Below are 13,787 nucleotides of genomic sequence, written 5' to 3'. Positions count from 1 at the left end.
AGGGTGCTGAGGCACTGGAATAGGTTGCCCAAAGAAGTGGTAAACGCTGCATCCCTGGCAGTGTCCAAGGCCAGGCTGGACAGAACCTTGAGTGACATGGTCTAGTGTGAGGTATCCGTGCTCATGGCAGGGGTGTTGGAACTAGATGGTCTTAAGGTCCTTTCCAACCCTAACCATTCTATGATTCTATGATTGCCTTTAAGGATTTAACAGGGCTGTGGAGCTGTAAGCTGTATACTTCTGACCAGTTCTGTCCTGCAACTAAATACTGTAGAACTATGATTTGCTTAGTAGGGCTCTGTTGAAATTGGGTTTTTATTTAGATTTGGTTTTTTATTTAGATTTACTTGACGTGTTAAAAAACCCCCACTGGTTTACGTTGAAAGTACCTGTGTGACTACATACAGAGTGATACCCTTCTTTAGTGCATAGTCAGGTTTATGTGCCTTTTCTGTTGTACAGGTTGCAAACACAAAGAAGGAGACTGTTTTCAAGTGGTATAAGGATGGTTCTGGGATTGATGTTGATGAGGTGCCTGATCTGCAGAAGGAAGAATGTCACCTCAGTATTCCCGGGGTACAGTATCACCTACTGTTAAAATTGATAGTTTCTGCTTGACATGCTATAGATTTGCCAGGCAGAGCACTAAACCAGCTATCATGATTTCTGTGAACTATTTTAAGAAAAAGCATATTTGCTATCCTTCAATTATCTGGTAAGTAACTAATGCTAGTGAAAGAGTATCTATTTTTGTTATCAGCTCAGACAGTTCACGCTTAAGTTGCTTCAGTGTCGTTAGGTGAACTCTATCTCATTCCTTCTTATTGCTCTTTAATGTTTCAGTTTGCTAAAGCACCTTAGTTCTGACAGTGTTTCAGTTTTATTGCCCCAAATGAATAGGATTAAGGTATATGCATATTTAAGATTTATCTTTATGCAAACAGGATAACCTGACTTGTTAGGTGTCTGAAGCCTTAACTTGCATTAATTGCTGCCTTCAAAGTCCAGCACCTCCCTGGACTGAAATTTTCTGCTTAATGTGCATTCCATTTAATTGATACATTTATTTTATTTCTTGGTTTCTTATTATTCTTATTTGTTTCTTTCATTTCACCTGAAAATGGACACTGACTTTCCAGTGGTTTCATTTTTCCTGAGCAGATCTTCTGGGGGGAAGAAGTTTTCCTCTTGTCTTGAATTGCTCTTGTTATTTGTCATTCAATTGCATGATGTTTCTACTATGATTTACTTGCTTATAGATTTGTGTAAGTCTAAAACTCAATTAGACAAGATCCAAACTATATGTAATATGTAATGTCATGTATTTTCCTTCAGGTTTTAAAATAAATTAAGATAAACCCACCTAAACCAAAAACTCCTACTGCCTTTAACACAGTATCATGATGTTAATTTTAGAATGTGAGCTTTCCAAGGGTAATGAATTCTTTATTTACTTAACATAGATGTAATGTTACTACAGTTGCTGCTTGAATGAAAGCTACTGAGATAATATTTGGACAACTACAGGGTATAAATCTGTTATGCTTTACGTAGATTGATTGAAAAAAGTAATAGTTTTGGTTAAAGAAAAATTGCATTTCTAAAGTTTGTGTTGGTTAAAGTTGCCCTCTGTTACATCTTACTATACTACTTGTAGTTTCTATGGACCAGGATCAATCCTGTTTGTCTTTCTGGAACAAGAGAAAAAACACAGTTTCTTAAGGCAATTGAACTGAAATCAGAATATGTTTTAGGCTTAAAAGCTAAATACAGGTTCATAAAGAAGCATGTACAAGCCATTCATAGTTTCTGTCTAATCTCTGATAAGATTATTTAGCCAGAATGCAGTACAATGTATGTTTTTTAGTTTAGGAAACCATGCAGGGGTTGAGCAAATGTTGTACTATTATCAAGTTTGTCAGTAAACATCTTGTATTTTCCTTGTAGCTATCTCGCAAAGACGAAGGAGTTTATAAGGCAACACTATCAGATGATAGAGGTCACGATGTATCTACTCTTGAATTATCAGGAAAAGGTAACATTCAATTTACTATATTGAAATAATGATCACGTTTCAAAGAGGTGTCAAAAGTCTATTCTTGCAAAAAGCAAGTTAGCAAATTATTTTTGAGATGCTTTGAGTTTCAGTTCTCTTCATATGCTATAGAGGCCTGAACTGCATATCACCAGTTTAGGAAAGGAGACGCTGGACACTGTAATGATTAATTTCTAGCACTCTAACAAGCAAGAAATGAAGTAAGTTTCTAATAAAACAGATGCCCCCTTTGACGTGAGATCTTTTGTAGAGAGCTCTCTTTCTTTCAAATTTTTTAAGCTTTAATGTCTACAAGAACCCCTAAAGCACCAAAGTGCTCAATAGGTTGATATGAGACTGTCAGTGGGGACTGAGAATTATTTTGATTTTAAAATCCTAAAGCTGTTTTGCGAGTCACCTCCACAGCAGCTCAGCCTTACATAGCCGCTTTCTCACCCTCCTCCTCCCCCCCATCTTACCCTTCTCCCCTGTACCTTCTTCTTGGGATGTGGGAGAGGACTGGAAGAGGAAGACTCGTGGGTTGAGATAAAGACATTTTAATGGATAAAGCAAAAACCACACACAAGCAAAGCAAACCAAGAAATTCATTCACCATTTTCAATTGTCAGGCAGGTGTTCAGCTATTTCCAGGAAAGCAGGGCTCCATCATACATAAGAGTTGAGAAGCCGAAACGTTGTCAGTCCGAACATCCCCCCTTCTTCCTCCTTCCCCCAGCTTTTATTGCTGATCTTGATGCCACATGGTCTGCGATATCTCTTGGGGTCAGCTGTCCTGGCTGTGTCCCCTCCCAGATCCTTGCGCACCTTGTGCAAGGTGGGGTGGGTGAGAGCAGAAAAGGCCTTGATTCTGTGTAAGCACTGCTCACCAATAACAAAAACATCGCTGTGTCGTCCATACTGCCTTAGACACAAATCCAAACCACAGCACCACGCAAGCTGCTATGAAGAAAACTAACTCTGTCTCAGCCAAAACAACTACCATCTCCATCCTTTATTCCATATCATTTATGCCATGCTCAAGTCCCACACTATCCAAGACATCCTCATTAACCACCTCCTCCCTTCCTGTCCTTTGATATATACAGATATCATTCCTTCAATCTATCGATTTTCAAGTAAGGGATATCCTGACCACTGGAATAAACAAAAAGCATGTCAGTTCTCCATCTTATGGTCAGGGGTCCTTCCAGCTTCCAGAGTCTATACTTCAACTATGGCAAGACTGCTGTGCCGGAAATGTACAGTCTTGCCATATTTAGAAATGCCTATTTAGAGAATTCAGTGCCTAATTCTGTAGGCCCAGAAGGCTTTGAAAATGTCAGCCAGCAAAACCACGAGAACTGTGGTGTTATATCAAACAGTGGGCCTCCTAAATGATGGAATTAACCTTGATATGTAAAAGATAAGCAGAAAAGTTCAACATGAACAGAGCCTTGGAAGGCTGCATATTTTATGGAGCTGGTTAGTTCAAGCTTAGTATGTATTGACATTCAAATGAAGACAAATGCAAACAAAGGTAAGATAATCTAGTCCAAAATATACCAATGATAGTAATTTAAATAACGTTTAATATGTTATCAGATATTACAGTGATCTACTGTATTTCTTTGTCGAGCTAAATTTGTTCACTTAAAACAAAAGTTAGTTTACTTCTGAGTCTATAACAAAGACTGATCTGTAGCCAACATAAATGATTTTAATTCAACTTTGCTTCTTTGCTTAGGTCCCACTAACTAGTCCAAAGTGAACCTTATTACATCCCACCTGCATGTAGACATTTGGCCTAAATAATTAATATTTTTTTGCTGAGTCCTAATAGAGGGAGAAAGGAGTGTTCTAATATTAACTCAGTTTACCAAAGATCTTCACATTTTTTTTTAGGAGGTTGGGGAAATATCTGAAATAAGAGGAAAAGATGAATATCAGACTGAGTTCTTAACCTGTGGTTTTACAGCTTAAGAAGTCAGTCTTTACCTCAGAAGGCTGTATCATCACTTGGTAGTCTTTCAGGTGTTTTTCCTCTGTATAAATTCTGCCCATTATTCTTTCTGAAAAAACTACAATTTAGACAGCATAAGTAATATAACCCCACTTTCCCAGACATCTATAATGTAATGTATATATAGTATGCAATTCATGTCCTCATGATAATATGCCAGTAGAAGCATACTGGAGTTTTCAGAGGATTACAGAATTGAATCACTGTTTATTTTAGGAAAGATAAATAATGTGCCGATAGGGAGCAATACAGACCAAATATACAAGTAACATTTTCTGAACTTCATGCATTTCACTGTTGCCCCTATTTATAAAAATTCTTCAGCCTTGAATATGTGTTCTTCAGATTATGGCACTTCTTTCTTTTTCTCTCTTTCCATTTTACGCAGTGACGTTGAATAAGATTCTTCTGCTATGAAAGAGTTCCCTTGCTTTTCTGCCCCTGTCTCCAGGGTTCTCCCCTCTTGCAAGCCCATCAGCTGTGTAATATTGCAAAAGCTTAATATGATATTTTTTCATTTGTTGTTAAAGGGGTTTACATTTGTCAAATGCTGTCTTACGGGGAGCAGGTGAAAACTATTTTCACCTAGAATGTCATTATTTTTCTTTCCCCTCTACTGTCCTTTGAATGGGAGCTATCCAGTTTTAATGACCTTTTATTGTTTCTGGCCTGAGGGATGCAAAGAGAAAGAGAAAGATTTGACAGCAGTCAGCTCACTCCACACACAGTGCAGATACTGAGTGATGCAGCACAGAATTCATGTTGTACTCAGTCTCTAATTTGTCCCATACACCTGTTGCAATTTTAATGGTTTTCTTTACCTAAGGACGTGCAAATTTCCCGTGTTTCTTTAATTAAATTTTACATAACAAAGCTATGTTCTGATTGAATTTTGATGGTGCATTTTCTTTTTTTTTTTTTTTTCTCTTCAGTGTATGATGATATAATTCTGGCATTGAGTGAAGTCAGTGGTAAGTAAATGCTGTCTTGGATTTCCTTGTAGGTTTTTTATGTTAAAGTCACCTGAGCCTGAGGCAGACGATTTTTATTATAAGTGGGAAATCTCTGAGAGTCATGATGCTTATATTATTACGTACATGTTATTAAGTTTCTGAATTAGCAGTTGACCTTGCTAATTGAAACTATTAAAAGGGAACATATTATTCTACCTGGATTGTTTGATTTAGATACTGTGACAATGCTGTAGCAGTAATTTTCTTCCCATAAGTAAGTGAACCTTGATACAGAGAGAATGAGATGCTGATCCTGCTCCCAGTGAGAAGCTGGGTGGCATTCCACTGAAAGAACAAGGGTTGCACAAGAAGAAAATTTTTGTGCAGTTAGAATCATGACACTACAGTTTCATGGCAATTACATGACTAGCTTATTTCCCAACAGATCTTGCTAGTCATAATGCTTGTAAGTGACAATAAAACCATAAACTTATACTGAACTTTCACATGATATAAACCAGGATATCTCCTTTGAGAGGCATGAACAATTGTCTCTTTGAGGTAGTTGAGAATCATGGCCCAGATTTTTATTTTAATTTTTTGACCTGACAGTACAAGTAGTCCATTTGACTTTCTCCTGTTCATTCCACTATCCTGTTTGATCTGTATATATCCTATTTCACATAGGTAAGTCAGCCTCTCCACTGAAGATCCTTTGCACTGAAGAAGGAATAACGCTACAGTGTTTCTTGAAGTACTACAATGAAGAAATGAAAATCAACTGGTCTCACAGGTACATGATAATATTTTTTCAATTTTATATGAGAAAAAAAAGAGTCTTTATGCAATTTTACTGTTTTTATTTATATTATTTACTGTTGTGTGCCATTTATTAAGTAGACCACGTTACTGATTTTTTTCTGTCCATTGTCTTTCCACATAGACAGTACACTCAGAAAAAGAAATATTAATAGACAGCCAATATTCACAGACAAATATTAACAGACAGCCAATAGACACCTATCAGGAGGACTGTAATAGCCAGAAAAAAAAGAATTTACAGTATTCCAGCCTCTTATTCAACATGAAATTGTTTGTCATCCACTATATTATCTGTTTGGTTCAAAGATAGCAATCTATTTGAGCATAGTTTTCTATGCTGCCCTTTTCTTTAAATGAATTAAATTCTCCTCCAGTACTAGATGATGAATACCAAAGACCTGCTCTCAAAGTTTACTAAAAGCCGATATTAAGAAAGGACTTTTTTTCCCAAACTGATACAGTCTTAAGTAACACAAAATATCTTAATTAAGATATATTAAAAATATCTTAATTCTGTTTCTTTTCAAAAGAATATTCAGTGGGGCACAAAATACTTTGAGACTAGCCCTCTGAGCTGAGAATACAACCAGTAATGAACTTTGAAGTTCACGATATTTGTCCACTGTCATGTTAAATTAATCTTTGACTTTAGAAGCACTCTACTCATCTGTGTATTTACAGTTAACTATGTGTTCAAATGCTTAGCCATGTCAGGCCCTCATTTGTTTGAAACTGCATCTAAGGTTTGGAAGGATTTAAAATCTCTTCAAGTATTTTCAACTTTCACATTCCTGGATGACATACAAAGATGACACACGGTGAACTGGTCTGACTTGGACAAGGAAGAGGCTGTTTTGTCAGCATGTTGTTCTAGTTTTGCAATGCTGTCCAGTGCTTAATTTCTATGAAGGCAGGAACACAAGAAAAGTGTCAGTGATCATCAGGTTCAGGGAACTTGAGAACACTTCTGAAAGGATGTGCAGCTGTACTCATAACTCCGGCTTTGTATTCAGTACGTTCTGCTTCTTTTTTCAGTAAATCTTCCTTTTACCATATCTGCTTGAGTTTTAAAAGCGACTTAGATCATGCCACCATCCAGTTCATGGAAATATAAAACCAGAGAATGTTACACGGCTTATCTGGAAATATCAGTATGCATATTTATATTTACATACAGGCACCTCCCTTGAGGTGATCTTTAAGATCATTCAACATAAATTGTGAACCAATAAAATTTCAGTCCTTCCTTGAATACAATGATTATAAGCCAGAGTTATTAAAGCTAAAACAAAGACTAAAACAAACCAACCAAACAAGTACCCCCAGCCTCTCCAAACTTCCTTGCTCTTTTAAAAGGGGTTCTATGCAATGTTTTATTTAATTTATTTTTAAATGAAAGGCTAGACAATCCATGTTTTTTTACCATTATCTGCACATCATGTAACACAACATGCAGATTTCTAGCTTGTTTTGAATTCTCTAACACACTGCATAGCAGGGAACGTAATACAAGTCCTAAAGCCAGCATGCATCATCCTCTTAAGGCACATTGGTGAATATTATGTTTAGTATTTTCTAAGGTAGTAGTTTCTCTCCAGGTATCTAATTTGGTATGCTAAACTCAATACAGTCGTCTTGCAGAAGGGTAAATAGTGAAAATTCCTCTCCCCGTCAAAGTAACTTTTGCTGTGAAGCCAAACCAGTCCTGTCTGGACAAATAAAAAAAGTGATCAAAGGGAAGCTAATGCTGACTTCATCTATTAAAAATTCCAGTTAAGATGCTTGGGGAGGAAGGATAAAAGAAATATTTCTTTAGTTAGTGAGTGGAAGAGAACTTTTCTTCAAAGCATTAAAAGTGTCCTGCTTTGCATGCTATCATTAAATGGCTTCTTCTATTTCCACTCTACATGACAGATTATGGAGCAGAAGAACCCCTGATCTGAATCAGTAGGGCATTTCTTATATTCTTAGCTGAGAAAGGGATGATAAATCAATATAATGTCACTGGTTTTTTTAAAGACCTATTTATTAATTCAGTTAGAAAATTTGCTTCTTGTTTCTAAAAAAACCACTAAAGTTGTATTTTGACTTGATGCAAAAGCAATACATTCTATGCAAATATTTTGTTTTCTTAAGTTTTGAAGTTAATGAAAGGTAAAGATTTTTTTTTCTCATCAGAAAAGATTATTTGCTTCTAGTTTGCTACTCTGATGTATTCCATGTTAATGTGCATGAAATGTACAGAACTCTAAATTTATGCACCATTTTCCCATACTCACATGTATGTGCAATAAGATATAAACAAAGCTGATTGTATATGTGGAGGGTAATGAGAAGAAGGTGAACAAATTAATCTTTGGCATTTAAGCTCAAGCTAGTCTTCCAAAATGTTTTATACCCCTACATGAAAGAAATGAATCTTCTGGGAAATTGCTCCTGTTAGTTGCTGTTTATCTGTAGATTAGGAATGGGATGCTATTCTTTGTAATTTACAGATGATCTCTTATGGAGAATATATATATTAGAAGAATGTTCATAAACATTTCTATTTTTTTTTCTAGGGAATCTAAGATTTCTTCTAGTGAAAAGATGAAGATTGGAGGTGGAGAGCGTGTTGCCTGGCTGCAGATACGTGAACCCACTGAAAAGGATAAGGGGAACTATACCATTGAGATCTTTGGCAGCAAGGAATCCTACAAACGCACACTTGATCTGTCTGGGCAAGGTATATTTAGAAGACCATACTTCTATGGTGACTTTTTGTGAATTAAACAGAATTTACTGGCAAGAACATGAGGAATGATGGTTAAACCAGAAAGCCTTTGGTCAGAACCAGTTGTAGTTTAGTTGCATAACTGTTATGATAGTTTTAGGGTTTTATCTGTGTCCACCACAAATGGCATGGGGCTTCAGGAGCTTGGTTTTCCATTTTGCTAGTGTGTAACCCTGTATGGATTTTAAAAGACCTTTAACATGGATATCTGTTTAAATGTTTATACTGAGCCCCAAGTGCAAGTTATGTTAATGGACAAAACTCTCTCAATTGTTTTGTTACAGCTTTTGATGATGCATTTGCAGAATTCCAGCGACTCAAGTAAGTGCTACATCTGTTGCATTTTAATGCTGTAGCAACAGTGTCTTTACTTATAGAAAAAGAATTCATGAATAATTTTATTAATAACAATAATTATTTCTTTTCCTCTTCCTCAACAATTTTAGGGCAGCTGCTTTTGCTGAGAAAAGTAAGTTTATTTTACATTTTATCAAAAGTGTTCTACAATCTAGACAAGTGTTCTCTTTAAGGCATCCATCATCATATGCTGCCATAGCTTTCAGAGTTCTGTGGCCGCAGAAATCATCTGTTGGCATATAATACTGCAATAATACTAATTTGTGGATTTATTTAGTTTTTATTCCAATGGCAACCCACTAAAGTTTTAAGCATTTTGAAAACATTCACTGTATCTTCTTATATCTGCAGATGTTTGTGAGCTATAAGCTATAAGGAGGTGTTGACTCTGAAAGCTTCTGCTGATATTGAATATTTGAATCTACCTATGAAGCAAAAAAATAGCTGCTAATGCCCGTTGGGCAGTGCTTGCTGAGAGACACATAGTAGGAACTTTATTACTGTTAGGGGCTTTAGGAATTCTGGTAATTTGATATCAGTTCCCCCAGTAATGACAAGATACTTCTGTCCACAAAGAGAATGGCAGAACAAATCTTCCTTCACTCTTAGATATCTTCAAGATGCTAAAAACATCCTCCTACCTTTGCTCTGTGCCCAAAGCAGAAACTGTCAAGCTCAGCAGTAGCTTCAAGGTTGCTATGTATATTAGTTTAGAATGCTATAGCACAACCTCAGCTAAAAAAAGAAAAAAAAAAAAAAAAGAGGCGACCATAAAATGCAGTAAGAAGAAATAACACAAAATATCACAAAAGTTGTGGGTTTATACATTTAATTAACCAGGAACTAGCTTTTTAAAAGATAAGTTTCAACAAAAGCTGTGACTAATATGATGCCAAGTTATAAAATCAGTAAGAAATGAATAATTTTGAGTTCTAAACCTTACATGGCCCATATATTTTTCTTTAACTCCTAGATCGTGGTAAAGTCATTGGTGGCTTGCCTGATGTCGTTACTATAATGGACGGGAAGGTAAGGAGAGTTTTTGTCAAAGAATCATGCTGACTGGTGAGAAGTTTGCTTTTATGGCAAAAGGGGAGGGAATGAAGATGATTTCATAGAAGCTGAAAGCAAAGGAAGATAATTTAAACCATGTAATAGTAATCATCTAATTAAGACACATGCAAATTCTAAGTAAGCAAAGGTACTATAAGCTGTCTGTGCAGTGAGAGCACAGCCCAATTCAGATCTTAGGCAAGCAAGGTCGGCCTCAGGGGGATTCAGTCTTACAAGTTTGAAAGTCATGAATCTGTGGAAAGCAGGAAGGTATACTGGGAATAGGAATCATGCTATTTACCCTTTGTATTTTTGTGTACTGTCTTAAGCAGTTGCTTTTGACCTCTAAAAGAGCTAGGTGGACTTTCATTCCAACAGACTACAGCAGCTCAACTCCTGAGCCAATGTGACTCTTACCATCTGCTGGCTATCAAAAGCATGTTGATCAGGCTGTTTATGTCTCTTGTATGAAGTGAATCTTTAGAGGCTACTGCTGCATTGCTCTGTATGGAAAATCTTAGCACCTGAGTAAGAGGTTGCATACAGTTCTTCCAGTTCTCGTGTACTTGGCCATTTTCTGAAAAGTCAGGAGCAGTCATTTTAGGATGACAGGGAACATGTGGACCTGATACTGGATGCTGAAAGGTGTTCAACTCTGGACCATACAAAGATGATATTCCTTTTGGTTCATTCCTTCCTTTGTCTCTAATACTGGTTTACATGAGGGACCTTCTTATTCTGTAGACAGAAGCACCTCACAGCAAGAAAGCAGAGAGCTAGTCTTTTAGAAGGTTATGTGTAATGCACTCTGCAACCAACATCTTTAAACAGCCTAACTGTAAGTAAACAGCTCAGTGGAGTCACCCCTGAGTACATACACACACTAGCTGCAGTTTCCTCATACGGTCATACCTTACAAACTACAACATTAAATTAAAGAAATGCTACAAAGTGCAGAGTCAGAAGTCTTCAAAGGAGCCTTAGTGACTGAGGATTAAATAACTGAATATGTGAAGAGAAAGTCTCTGATTCTTGCAATCAAGCAGAAAGGAACGCATCACAAGGAAGTGAGACTTTAAAATCATCTTTAAATTTAATGCTAGCAGGTACCCTGCAAGAGCTGTGTAAGTACAAGTGTGAGAAGTAAGTATAAAATTAAAAAAAAATTAAAAAAAAAAAAAAGAGTTTTCTTTGTGCAATGGAATGGTATAACTAAACAAGTATATAGACACAAAGCTTTACTAGTGCTTCTTAAGAGATTATAAATGATTTTAGGTCACATCTATAATTTAATAAATTAGAACAAGCCCAAAATGATGTAAGATAACTGTGGAATATATCTTTTCTCTGGTAAGATTTTAATATTAACTTATTAAGACTTGATTAATTATTATTAATTATTAATTGCTTTCAAATGAAGTCACTTTGAAAGGGCAATAGTCATGAAATGTGGCCTGAGTTACAGAAAGGACAGTAAGATTTAAACTCATGCTATTAGTCTTTAGTAATTAAGTATGATTTCCCAAAATTTTACTTTCATGTTTGCATTATTAAACCTTTAAATATTTTATAGTAAGGATAGTTCCTACGGACTATTAGTTAACTTTACATGATATAATTTCTTTAAGAGTACTCACACACTTACGCTGTCACTAGGTTGTAGGTTGTAACCAGAGCAGGTAAGTCTTCCTTCAACATTCCCCTCTGACCTTGGAGGCATTTAATATACAAGGCTGCTTAAATATGTGAATATATATATGTGAATAATTTTTTGATCACTCAAAATGTCTTTTTATTTAATTTTTCCCTCTGAGTTACATCACAACTATTCAGTCATCATCATTCAAGAAAAATATTGCATGGAAGCATGCATGTATGCACACAGATGGATTTCCTCTGTCCCTCTGGGTCAGGATTTGGAGAAACCTAAAGGGGAATATGGAGGGGAGAGAATATGAGGAAGCATTCTGGTAGAAACTATCAGTTTTAGATTACTAATTGCTTGGGGTATTTTTCTTTGGTTTTGGCTTTTTGGTTTGGTTTTTTGTTTGTTTGTTTGTTTTGGGTTTTTTGTCTTTTTTTTTTTTTTTTTTACCCTAACACAATGTTGCATATGTGAAATTCCTTAGGTGACTTAATTATCTAGGACAGAATTTTGGGCAGAATGAGTTTCAAACAAAGGTGGACAAAGTAGGCACTAATCAGTGCAGCTTTTCAAATGGCTCTTTTATTTATTCTGTCATTGTATGGAGGTCAAAATGGGATTCAGTAGTAACTGTATAAAAATTTTGAAGAACAACCATGAAAATTTTATGGGTTTGTTCAATCTCAGTTCAGTCCTGAAATGCCAGGATGGACTACTAGGTCATTTCAGCTATTCTCTCACTCATTTTTTAAACTTTTATGTATTATTTATTTTTTGTGAAATATTTCCATTTTACCAGTCAGCTGCACGAGAGTCAATGTCCAATGATTCACATTGTGTACTCTGTTTTTAAGTGATTTATTTTTCATCATCTCAAGCAATAACCTCAGGAAGCCTTGGTCAGAAAAGATTCCCTCAGTTCTCCTCCCTGTTGTGTACTGAGAAACATCAATGATGTTTTTAAACCTATCATTGCCTGAAGCTCATGTGGGACTAATGGGTTGTCAGGAGTCTTCTGCAGGCAGGACTGTAATGACAGTCCAACTTACCATCTTCAGACAATGTTACCCTGAGGCTATTACTGCATTACAGTCACTGTTAAGATGGTGGAAAGACTGAAATAAATAAATAAATAAATAAATCCTCTAATTTTCAGTCGTCAGAAACATGATACCTGTCTTATTTTAATGGACTAGGAATAAGAAGTGCCTGAAAGCAATACTGAGAATATTCTGGTTAAACAAATCTGACTGATCCTTAAAATTACTTAATTTTTCCTCCTTCAGACGCTGAATCTGACCTGTACTGTATTTGGAAATCCTGACCCCGAAGTGACTTGGTTCAAGAATGACAAGGTTTTTGAACTTAATGAGCACTATGCTTTTTCACTGGAACAAGGGAAATATGCCAGTTTAACAATCAAGGGAGTGACCTCAGAAGATTCAGGCAAATATAGCATTCATGTTAAGAACAAGTACGGTGGGGAAAAAGTGGATGTCACTATAAGTGTGTACAGGCATGGTGAAAAAATGCCTGAAATTAAGCCTGGCCAGCTTGCTAAAACCAGCCCAATACCACCATCGGAGGAAGTCCTCCAACCTTAGGACAAGGCAGCATCCAGTACGAAGAAAAGCTTGATGCTATGTTTGACAAACAAAATACATGAGCTCTAGTTGAGGTATTCCCTCACATAACTTATTGGTAATGTCCAGAGGGAAACTGAGCTTTTAAGAGTTTGCTTTAAGAGGTAGCTGTGCTATGGTGCTGTACACATTTGCAACAGTCTCATTTTGAATACGTGTAATAAGGTGTGACTTACAAATAGCAAAAAGGTTACCATATGCAGAGGTTACCATATGCAAAGGCAAGTTGCACAAACCTGCAGTAAACCTCCATTTCCATCCTCCGCAACCTTCTGCAAAAACCCCAAACAACTCATCACCCTCTGTGAAAAAACGTCCCATCAGTAAAGGTAGAGAACTGCAGTTAGGTAATATTCAGAAATAGTTCCTGATTTGTTTGACACACAATTCCTTTGGCTTTGAAGCCTCTGATCCTGTAAGTCTAGTGAGTAGTACCTCTTTAGTAGTGATACCGTTGTTTTATAGTCGTAGCATAGGTCACATGGT

At 36.3% G+C, this 13,787-nt stretch overlaps 1 protein-coding gene across 1 annotated transcript in view; it reads left to right on the top strand.

Moving 5' to 3' along the window:
- MYOM2 (myomesin 2) overlaps positions 1 to 13,262 on the top strand; it is a gene marked incomplete at both ends in the record, with an annotated part of 69,864 nt that extends 56,602 nt beyond the window's left edge. Inside the window, 9 exons of the mRNA XM_080615924.1 lie at positions 463 to 576; positions 1,948 to 2,035; positions 4,988 to 5,026; positions 5,696 to 5,801; positions 8,392 to 8,555; positions 8,888 to 8,924; positions 9,050 to 9,072; positions 9,934 to 9,989; positions 12,945 to 13,262. Of these exons, the coding sequence (XP_080472050.1) occupies positions 463 to 576; positions 1,948 to 2,035; positions 4,988 to 5,026; positions 5,696 to 5,801; positions 8,392 to 8,555; positions 8,888 to 8,924; positions 9,050 to 9,072; positions 9,934 to 9,989; positions 12,945 to 13,262 (945 nt within the window). The remainder of the gene's footprint in view (positions 1 to 462; positions 577 to 1,947; positions 2,036 to 4,987; positions 5,027 to 5,695; positions 5,802 to 8,391; positions 8,556 to 8,887; positions 8,925 to 9,049; positions 9,073 to 9,933; positions 9,990 to 12,944) is intronic.
- Between the last annotated feature and the right edge of the window lie 525 nt (positions 13,263 to 13,787).

The sequence above is a fragment of the Psittacula echo genome (assembly GCF_963264785.1).
Source record: "Psittacula echo genome assembly, chromosome: 4".
In the NCBI taxonomy this organism is placed as follows: Eukaryota; Metazoa; Chordata; class Aves; order Psittaciformes; family Psittacidae; genus Psittacula; species Psittacula echo.
The sequence above is the reverse complement of the archived record's forward strand: the minus strand, read 5'-3'. Positions and strand labels throughout refer to the sequence as shown.